The sequence below is a fragment of the Drosophila subpulchrella genome, chromosome 2L (assembly GCF_014743375.2).
Source record: "Drosophila subpulchrella strain 33 F10 #4 breed RU33 chromosome 2L, RU_Dsub_v1.1 Primary Assembly, whole genome shotgun sequence".
Lineage (NCBI taxonomy): Eukaryota > Metazoa > Arthropoda > Insecta > Diptera > Drosophilidae > Drosophila > Drosophila subpulchrella.
Window position 1 is genome coordinate 24,683,720 of NC_050610.1, and position 11,626 is coordinate 24,695,345.

General features: G+C 40.3%; 1 protein-coding gene across 1 annotated transcript; it reads right to left on the bottom strand.

The window, feature by feature from the left end:
- Positions 1-449: 449 nt before the first annotated feature.
- On the bottom strand, positions 450-1,082 carry LOC119547567 (salivary glue protein Sgs-3-like). Its single transcript, XM_037854468.1, has one exon. It carries the CDS (start codon positions 1,080-1,082, stop codon positions 450-452), a length of 633 nt encoding a protein of 210 aa, XP_037710396.1.
- Positions 1,083-11,626: the final 10,544 nt, after the last annotated feature.

Here is an 11,626-nt window from a genome sequence, read left to right on the forward strand (position 1 = left end):
GAGGGGGCGGGGATCTGTATCCATGGAATAGATGTCAATGATGATGATGATGTGACATTCAATGATGATGGATTTTGGCAAGTGTTCGAGCAAAAGATGTCAATAGAAACGGAAATACAACGACAAATGAGACAGTGGGAAACACTTGGATAGATATAAGGATACAAATGGTTATTTTAGGAAGCGGAATAAATGATTTGGTGTTGCTTAGGCTTCAAAAAACCGGGGGCTTACAATTATAAAAGTTTGTGGATACTATAATCATATCTTTATAAAAACCACCATTTTAAAATGAAAAAATGTAATTATATGTAAAAATTTATTCAATCTATAACAATAAAACTAGGCAAATAAGGTGAAGATAAACAGATCTGAGTACGTGGTCCTTCGACCCGATCGCTCCCGTTTAAAACGTTAAATGTTTTTCCTTCTATGGGTGGTGCTTTGACCTACAACATCCACTGAGGTTCTCCGCAGACACACTGCTTGACTTTCTTCTCCAGACTCTTCAGGAGGCCGATCAAGTCCTGGCACAGATTCTCCCGACCTGGGCATCCGGCGCACGGTTGACCACCTGGACCACATGGCTTGCAACCACATCCGGGCTTCTGGGTGGTTGTTCTCGGTGCCTCGGTGGTTGTTGTTTTGGGTGGCCTGGTTGTCTTGGGTGGTTTGGTTGTCTTGGGTTTCTTTGTGGTTGTCTTAGGTGGTCTGGTTGTCTTGGGTGGTTTGGTTGTCTTGGGTGGCTTGGTTGTCTTGGGTTTCTTTGTGGTTGTCTTCCTGGTCGTTGTTATTGTTGAGCGAGGTGTAGTGGTTGTCTTCTTGGTCGTTGTCTTCTCGGTCGTTGTTGTTGTTGAGCGAGGTGTCGTGGTTGTTGTGGTTGTTGGAGGAGGTGTAGTGGTTGTGGTTGTTGGAGGAGGTGTAGTGGTTGTGGTTGTTGGAGGAGGTGTAGTGGTTGTGGTTGTTGGGGGAGGTGCAGTAGTGGTTGTTGTGGTTGTTGTTGTAGTGGTTGGCTTTTTAGTTGTTGTTGTTGTTGTGGTGGTTGGCTTTTTAGTTGTCGTTGTCGTTGTGGTGGTTGGCATTTTAGTTGTGGTTGTTGTTGTGGTGGTTGTCTTTTCAGTTGTGGTTGTTGTTGTTGTTGTCTTTTCAGTTGTGGTTGTTGTTGTTGTTGGCTTTTTAGTTGTGGTTGTTGTTGTTGTTGTGGTGGTTGGCTTTTTAGTTGTGGTTGTTGTTGTGGTGGTCGGCTTTTTAGTTGTGGTTGTTGTTGTGGTGGTTGGCTTTTTAGTTGTGGTTGTTGTTGTGGTGGTTGGCCTTTCAGTTGTCGTGGTTGTTGTTGTGGTGGTGGTTGTCGTTGTGATTTCTTCACAGGGTGGTGGTAATGTTGTTGTGGTGTGGTCCTCGCAACCACATTCTAACGTTGAATTCGTATAGTCGATCAGCAAGACACTCGCTGAATAATTGCAAGGAAATTATATTATTTTAAGTGGTTTAAAACAGAGCTTCCTAAAAATTACCAATCAAAAAGAAAAGAGTAAACCTCATGTTGATTTATTTTTCTTTTGACGGAGCAACAAAGTTCTCTAGAGAAAGCTACGCCGCTGACTGCTGTCCTTATCGGTTATTCGATCTCATTTTATAGCCCCCTGCATTCCCTAAAGTTGTAGTTAAAAATAAATCTGCCCCGTTGGTTCCGACCGATGCGATCCACCTGCGGCTTATTATTAGCCTTCAGCTGATCCGAAGTTTGCTCAAGTTCAAGGTTGCGCATACGCCTCGTGTTTGTTTTGCTGTCGCGTGCATGGGTTTTTGTTTAAAAAGTTGTTAAAAGACTGTTGTACCTATAAGAGTTTACTATATTTTGACTTGTCTTAAAAGCGTTTAAAGTTAATTTAAAATATATGTACTGATTGCAATAATGGAGGTTAAAATTTTTCACGTTCCACATAGGCTAAGAATGATTTTCGATTGAAAAGTATACGTAAATACGAGCATTTTATGATTATTCTGAAGGCAAAACTAGTTCAAACGGGAATGTAGAAGCAACAAAGCCTGAGAAAGCACCATCGATATTTCCCAGCGATTAAACTTTGACTGCAATTTCCCGGCCGAGTAAAGTAAAACTAGTCAAATCAATCAATAAGCTCCCATTTTAATTCAAGAACTGTTGCTGTTCGCCTGCGATTTTGTGGGCACAACAAAGTCGGTCCATAAAGAGTCTTCGATCTGAGGAATCGAGTACTTGGGACTTGCATTTGCATGGGGGAATGGCCGTGGGGGGAAATGGCCGTGTGGACAATGCCGAGATGACTAGAAACGGGCAACAAAATGACATAAAGTAGTGGGGATTGGGATTGGGATGCATCTGCCACGGGCGGGGCCACAATGCCACAACATCGCAGATGCACCACCGCCACAAATTTCCGAACCCATCCTGCTAGCCACCCAACTCCAGACCATCGAGAACTCTTGTCGCCACTGACACGTAAACTATTTGGCACGCAATGCACTTGGCGACTTGCTGATGTTGACGCACATAAAATGCCAAATGCTGTGAAGGATGTCGATGGCGGCGATGGTGATGGCGGTGGCGATGGTGCTCCTCCTACTTCAGATACTCCCCGGCTTTTCCCCGCTTTCCCCACTTTCCCACGTAAAAGCCACCAAGCAATTTTCCTCAGGACTCTCGCTTCTGGCAGCGGCATAATGCGATTTGGGAATTGATTGCTCCAGGCACTCGACAAATGCGTGCAGGCTAGTGTGCACCGCAAAAAAAAATAATAAAAATAAAATGGATGCATTATGGGACTTACTTATACAGTAAAAAAGCCATTTAAATACAAATAACTGTGTTAGATCTGAAATACGGGACTTTAGAAATAGTTTTAAGCTTAAGTTATTTGTACAACTAAAAATTTAGTTGATATCTATTACTATCAATTAAATTTTTAGTGCGATTTATTATGAATTCTTCTTTATGGCCTAAAGAAATTAATAAAGATGTAAAGGTATATATTTACTATTAATCAAAAAGTAACAATATATAAATAAATACAGCTCATTAGTCGAGTTATTTAATAAAAAAGGTTTGTTTCAAAATTTCCAACAGTGCATTGCTCTCGGTTAAAATTGGAACACCAACCACTCCTTTACAAAACATCAACTAGCTGAGCTCTCCCCCCGAAATTCCACACTCATTTTACGCAAATTACATTTTGCGTTTCGCTGGTCGGTCAACCCCGAAAAACCGACTGGAAAAAACCACAAAAGGCGAAACCATTTGCTATACAGTTTTTAATATGCCATTCATCAAGATGATGTGGGCATGTGGGAGATGGGGGGGGGTTCGGGAGGAGGGCCACTTGTAGACTGTTTGTAGGCCTGTCATTCACTCCGACTTTATTGACGGGGCGTCCGCCCGGTCACGTGTTGCCAACAATTCAATTTGAAACTCGTAACTGCAGCAGGCTCTCACCCACCCATCCACCCATCCTGGCACACCCGCCCAGCATGACGCACTCATTCATCTCCAGAGCTCCTCCTTCGATGAGGAATACTATCCTCTGTCCACTTGTCCCATACAGTTTTGTTCTGCAACAACTAACACAAGGGCCGAACAACATGAGTAGCAACAACTGTGGGCTGCTGATTGCGTTGACAACTTTGTGCCATTGTGTGCCAGGTCATAACGCAACTAGAGATGGGCCAATCACATCACGCAGGACTTGGGAAAATCGGAAAAAGCATTTCCAACTTTCTCTAAAACCTTTCTTTCCTAAATAACCCAAGGCATCCCTAGTGTTTCTCCCTTTGCTATACTAGTAACTTTATGCGATTACAGCTTTTAATGAAAGAAGTATATTTATTCTTAAAATTTAACTTCAACGAATCAATAACCTTAGTGTGCGAGTTGCTGTATTTAAATTTTATTGACATTAATAACTTGATCAGGGCAAGCCTTTAATGTCTTAAGCCATATCACCTGTATAAAGAGCAATAACGGGTAAATTTATTCATTAAATAGTTTTAAAATAATTTTATAAGCATCTTTTTTTATCTGTATATAAGGTTTTTCAACGTTTATTAATGTTATAATCCCACCGCAAAGCGACCCCCTTTTCAATAAGCCCGTGTCACGCCGTATGTTCCATTCGACGTGGCCAGCTTTCTTTGATCCAGGAGTTGGGCCACATCGTCGACGTCATCATCATCTCCAACGGATCAGATCCGTCGGCCTATATGAGACAGCTCGTAAATCACGCAAATGTATGCACCCCTTGGCACGCCCCCACCACCCACGATTCGGGGGTGGCTAACGCCCATATTTACCGTAGCAACAACTGGCGGCGAGCGGCACTTTTCTGCCACTGTCAGTGGTTCCAAAAATTCACTGCTCAAAAGTTGAAAATCTCATTATAATAATCCAGATATTATAAAAATTCCAGAATGTTAAAAAAAGGATAGAGATTAATATGATAATTTGATAATTTGATGATTTAAACTAGCCATTCTAGCTAATTTTAACCTTAGGAACCCTTACACACCCCGGAATAGATTCGTGTTACATCAATATTTCTTTACCCAACTAGGAGGAATTTAAAATAAACTAAGCGAGCTATCTTTAAGGCATTTTATGTCTGCGAAAACAGAGTAACTCGGTTATTTTCTACGGTGCATGGGCTCTTTGACAAGTGTGCTTCTTTCGAAACCCAGGGCGATTCGAATTTGAATGGTCGGAGGGCATCATTTCGGCATTGTGTTTATGGAAATACCGGGCAGCTTCTCTTTTTCCCCAGCCAGTCCATGTTTTCCCTTTCCCTTTTCGCTTTTCCACTCATTGTTGGTTGCTTACTACGACGTAATTGCAACAATTTTCCGATGACGCAGGCTGTATGTCGGTCGGTTCCGCCCACTTTTCCATAGAACGCCCCCCGAGACTCTGAGGGCCTCTGGATTTGCTTGATTTACTTGTTTGGGTTTTGATTTCCGTTTGATTTGTACGCCGAGTTTCGGAGCTCTTTGCCGGAAAGCGTCTTTCGTTAATCGCCTCCATTTCAGCCGGAGTCTGCCTAATGGTTTAATGAATTCACTGTCTGGCCATCCAGTCCCATTCCACCTCGTCCCCGGGAATCCTTCATGCCGGATCCCCATTTCGGAGCTTTTACGAGCAAAACACTTAAATGCAATGGCCAAGTATATTTCACAATGGAGTGCGATTCCCGCTTAATTATGCGCAGGCAGAAGCCAGACCGAAACCCAAAACTCAAACCCGAAAAACCGGGATCTAAAAGCGGGAATCCCCTCAGATAGACACGAGAATGGAGTGAAGGACATGGTTCGGCATTTCAAAAATTTGTGCACAAAAGCTCAAAGACAAGATGAAGCCAGTGCCGCCCTATCTAGCAACAAACAATTATTAATGGGTGTGCGAGGAAAGGGTTCTTGAAAAGTGGGAACTATTGGAGTACCATGTAGATGAGAGGCCATATGGTTGTACCCATTGTTTTTCTTACATTATATAACATATATTATTATTTTAGTTGGAACTAAAGAAGTGGAAGTAGATATGATATTGAAATAATACTTATATATTTGATAAAAATAGAGTATAAATATAAAAAAACAAACATTAATTTATCAAAATATTTATATTAATCTTAAATCCTAAATCATCATCATCAATATGACATCGATATGAAGTATATTTGATACAAATTAAGAATAATAATGATTTTTTGTACAGAAATGAGGTCGACTCGAATAGACCCTGCATTATTTAGATAATATTTACTGAGTACGAACTGAAGGGTCTGTCGTCTGTTCGACATCACTCCTTCCATATTTATCATTACCGTCTGTTGCTGTCCTCTCATCTATTCAATGTTTGTAGCCATGGCAGAAACAGAAGGAGATGATGTTAAAGCCAAGGCAATAACAGAAACAGAAGCGGGAAATGGAAAATGGTAAGGGAAAGCCAAAAGGCACTGGCAGTGGCAGTGGCAGTGGCAGTGGAAAACCGAAGTGAAAGCTAAAACAGAAGCTTTGACCATCTTGGCTGGCATTTTCCATAAGGACTTTATTACTTTTTCATCTCGTTTCATTTCGTTTTAATTTTATTATGAGCCAAAATGGCAATGGCACTCCACTGGACCAACTTCATCGTTCTCTGGCAAACAAAAACAAGGGGGAAACAAGTGTAAGGAAGTGTCCAGAGGACAAAGGGAATTATGCCAATGAAAATGGAGATGGAAATGGAGATGATGACTCCCCTTTCGGTCGGAGCGAAACAATTTTTAATTAAATTCTGTGTGTATTTTATACAAATATGAATAATTATTTATGGCACACGCAGGCAAGAGAAACAGATACTGGCAGATACTACGAATATGCGTAGGCAGTTAATGCCAACAGGCAGCCATATATATTATCCGTCTTAAAATAGAAAATGAACATAAGGCGCACATTTGGCATATTTTATGAGGAGATATAGGAGTGGGGTGTGGTGTTTCAACGATTAATTGTCGGGGCCCGGGCCAAAGTGTTGTTGTGCATTTAAATTGCAGATGATTATTTAAATTTCGCATACAATTTACATAATGAAGGTCGCCCCCCACCTCCCTCGCCCGCTGTTCAAATTAATCAAACAAATTGCTTCTGCCATGGATCTCTGACTCTTCTACATTCGCCGGCGAAATGAGAATTTGGCTATTGGAGCCGCGTCTTTTCCGGTTCAGCCTTCAAAATGTAATTTGCAAAAATATTTGCTTTCAATAAAATTTAGGGGCGAGCGGGGAAGTTGGCCAAATAGCACTGGCTGAAAGAAAATGCCTTTCTTTTTCTGCTGAGCTCAGCTTGGTCCATACCATGCATGTTTTTTCGAGGCAAGGAGTTCCCATAAACCATTTTTCCTTTGAATAGAAAGTGTTTTGGGCTAAATAATTATTCTTTGAGCACTGAAATATTTTTGTAATCAATTTTATATTTTTTAGCGAAAGAATTTTGTATTAATTCAGAATAGGGAATATCATCTTTGAAATACACTAGTTTGAACTATGAGTATGTCTCTCTCCTTCTTACTAACACTATTTAAGTCACATACTTCCTGTTAAATTTTTTTTCATTATCAGGCTAACATTATTGAATTTTAAATGATGAGCTTAGCTTAATTGCACTGAAACGCCTCTTAAACCATTAACTAGCGAAATTGCATTGCAGAACACCTCCTTCGACCCCTAAATATGGGAAAATTTCGACATTACCGAATTTCAATCAGTTTTCAATCAGTTTGCCCATTTCATTTGATTCATTCGCATTGGCATTTTGTGCCGGGGGCGCGGGCCAAGCGGCTTTTCTATGGCAATTAGCTTAATTCTATTAAAATTCGAAGCGCCCAAAAGTGGCCAGCGTGGAAAGTGGAAAAGCTTTGAATGGGAAATTCAGCTGTTGTTGCCCGACTTGTTGTAATATGCTTTTGAGCGTATTATATTCATCGGGCACATAAACTGTATTATGGACCACATAATGATTACGATTAAAAAAACACAAGTACAAACAAGTGTAATCATTGTAAATGCATTGTAGAATATCAATTTACATTTAGCATATTAATTGAATTTTTGCTTTTGTCATACTGCCCGTTTCGGCTGGTGATTTGTGTACATTGTGTAGTGTACACATCCCCCGTGTGCCCTTTTGGGTACATATCATTTCGAAGCGTAATTGGAATATTTATATTTCATCCCAAACCGCACTGAGTAAAACACCATCCCCACATCCTTTGTCCTGTAAACTGAAAACTGCCATTGGCACTGGCACACAAAGGTAATTGTCATTCATTCGACGTGTCTGTCTTGGACATTGCGAATGTCCTTGCTGTCCTGTTTGCCAATTTGCCAAAGTTCTGCGTTAATTATGAGCCAAAATCAACGCGTGGCAAAAATACCTTTGTCTCCACAGATACATCATGCATGAACAGCTGCGGTCAGAATAATAGCAGAGCTAGCAATTAGTTGAAAAATAATTGTTTGTCAAATGAATAGGTAGAACAAATGGCGTGCATGTCAAACAACTGCTGCTCTGTACAGGAAATAAAAATGGAAAAAGGCCTGGTAACAAAAGCATATTTTCTAAGGTTAATAAAGATATATTTAAGTATATTTCATAGACACATATATATATTTCTTAGAAAGTTTTTTATATATGCCTTGTATGCCTTGTCTCGGAACACTTTTTTAATAAAGCCTAATAAAAATAATATATTTTTTAAAGACTGTGCAGATAAATTAGTGCAATATTTTGTAATCCTTATTTATAAGTTATCTTTTATGAAACAATTTATTTAACTCCATATATATTACTACTTTTTCTGCCGTTCTTCACATCGTCTGGAAAATACGATGTATTATGAAAACTATTAATTAAAATTAAAAAGAAGCTGTAATGAATAACACAACATTATTAACACACCTCGAATTGTGAATGCCCTTAGAGATATGTACCGTGCTTTTTGTGCATTTGTTTTCGATTAGCTGCAAGCGACAAAGTCAACAAATCAATGCAACTCAAATGGATGCCATCGAGCTATTTTCAGAGGGTTAAAAGTGGGGGATGGCGATATCTATCTCAATATGTGTATCCAAATTGCCCAGGGGGACACACATTTGGTGCTCTAAATTTCATTTACTTTGTTACCGAGCAGTCGAAAATATCAGTCGGAAAATGTAACCAATCATTAGCAGCCCTTTCACCGCCCAACTTCAGCCCATCGAATCGCCACCTCCTTTTTCGAACGCCCCTGCGGGCACAATGGATACAAAGTTGCAATTAGCGTTGCAAATCGAACGTTTTGCAATTAATTATAAAGCATGGCAAAGAAATCATTTGCAGTTTAAACAAAGGTTTGAATAATCTATGAGAGCAGTGAAACAATGGGTTAGAAAGGGATAGAGCAGCAAATTATGGGAAAATGCTTTAAATTGGAATATTGAAATGCAAGTTTAATTTGAATTGGCAGGGATTAAAGGTAGGTTTCGGTTCGGAGTATTTAAACGAATAAATTGCCTAATGAAATATTAAATTATATATTTTTTCAAATTTCCGTTGAAGAATTATTGTCCTTTTTTACTATCAATAAACACCATCTTCGAGGAATATCTTAACTCATTATCCCACCGAAAAGACTCTTGATATGATCCGGGAATTCCCAGAGAGCCATTTTCCATTTAAGCCAACCTCGGGCATGTTCTCGCAATGATTTCCCCAGATGGCACTTAAGGCTCTTAAGCGGGGGAAAAGCAGAGAAAAGAAATCCCGCACATAAATAAAAGGGGATCCCCCGAATCACAAGTACAAACACACTCTCACACATTCAGAGTATAAATAAAAATGTCATCAAAAGCATTTAAAAATTTGCAAAATGCGAAATACAGAATGGGCAAATAATTCAATTTTGGCCGGACCGCAAGTCATAAGTAGGCTAAGGCCACTCCCCCTCTTTTTTCCCCCGGAAAATATATTCGCATTTTCTTGCTGAGATTTTCCGGCAAAAAAGGAATTACGACGATTAGATTATTACGCATACTTGACGATTTATGCGATTAAGAATACGAGTGATATGAAATAAAAGCAGAGGGTTGCAGAATGCATTTTTCAGGGGGTTGGAACTTAAGCCAGACCAGCAACTGTTATTGTTCAACATCAAAAGGGGGCGAGGACCGGGAAAACCCAGGGAAAACAGGGGGAAACCGAGAAAGAGATGAGCTCAGCTGTCGCCGTCTGATATTTTATGCGCCCAGAAACTGAAATACCAGCAGAATCATATTAAAAATGCCGAATGCTGAGGCAACCGTCAAATCATCTGCGGAATTGTCATCAAATTGAAAGCCCTAGCTCCCAGCTTTTTTCGCCAGCTAAGCTGCAACGCGTGGCTGGTGTATTTTCCTTTTTTTATTGTCATCATTTATGGCTTTCGAAGGGCGCACTTTGGAAAACCCCTTTTCCTTTCCCTTTTCCGGCTGAAAACTGGACTGGAAAATCAATCGCTGGTGCTTCAGCATTTGGGTCAAGTCCTGTTGGCTGCTCTCTTGTAATTAGCACAGATAAGAGCCAAGCCATCAGGGCATTAAGCTCGAATTCAATTCCAACAGCTGGCTGGATATTTTTGATCCCTCAATGTCGTCCTTCGAGGTCTTTAATGCCCCAGTAAGCCGGAATAAGTGACCGTGGAGAGGAGGCATTTGTATTTATCAAAACAGCAGGTCCCGCTTCAGGTTTCACTTGTATTTCGATCCGTTCTGATCCTTTTAAACGGATTTAGGGCAAAGCAGGGATTACAATTATGTAACGAAAACGAAAACAATCTAGGTCTTTAAATAGGAAGTATCATTTGGTATTTTTTCTAGTTTTTCCCAGGTAAGGTAACTAAAAATATCATCTAAATGGGATAATCAACGCTTTGCAATTAACCTATGGAACATAATTGTATAATATCTTTATTTATGCATCTCGCCTTATTTTCTATTCAGATTGTCATTGTAAATCCCTGGGCCTTTTAAGCTATCCAAGTTGTACAAAAGGATATTGCACTAAATGTCGGCCGACTTTCGCCCATTCTCTTAACTTTTATTTTGCCATTCATGCTTTTTTACCACTTGGCCAGCACTTCTTTGGCCGCATTCACGTCGCGACAGTTTTTGTCTGGCCTGCGGCTGTTGAACGATTGTAAAATGGTCGCAAAGGGCTTCTTGTGGCCCCCTGACCCCTGACCCCCTGGGCCCCACGCTCTGCAAATACCATCTTTTGTGGCCTTTGTTTATTGAGCATTTAAATTGAACAAGTTGCCAATCGATTGCAGTTGTTTTCGTTGTTGCATCAGCACGTTGCTCGGGCGTGTTAATAAATCGAGTGACTCTCATGTGTCGATAATTATGCCATTGATTGCTTAATTGCAATGCATATGCATTTCCCCACTTTACCACCCCACCCCCCGCTCTCCTTTCTGCCCCGTGCGACTCGTCCTGCAATTTAATTGCAAGCTTAAAGTACACACTCAGGACACTCGACCGTACTGAGAAAAAAACACGATATGTGGCGTGCATGCCAAAATAATAATATATGGATGAAATTTGAAGTCGAGTTGGATTACTTAAAGAGGTTTTAGTTTCAGTGAATTTCTTATGAAATGTAAAGATTTTCTAGGTGAGACGATAAGTAAGGTGAGTTCTTTAATAAATATGTTAAACATAAGTCGAACTGTAGTTTCTAGCCTAAGCTTTAGGTCATGGCTAGCATTTCAACACCAGACTTCTCTGACCTGCAAATTTCGATAGGCCAAGCTTCAATATGTGGGGATTGTAACAGAACATAGAATAAACAAAAAAATACCTAACTTTGGAATTCAAAATTTCCCTGCCTTCCCAGAGTATCAAACACATTTCAAGAAACTTACAAATATCTCATTTTAGAGCGCCCCTCGTTTTTTTCAGTGCCAAAGGGACGAAGGCCATACAGCTGCTGTCATATTTCTCTTTTTTCCCGCTGTCGCCGTGGCACTTTGCATGCATTTCATTTTAATTTAATTTCAGCCGCCTTTTGCTTTCATCTTGCGCCTGCCAAAGGACACTTGGCATCC

What these genes read in the sequence shown, in the direction of transcription:
- LOC119547567 (XM_037854468.1), bottom strand. Translation starts at nt 1,082, where the DNA reads ATGCCAACCACCACAACGACAACGACAACTAAAAAGCCAACCACCACA.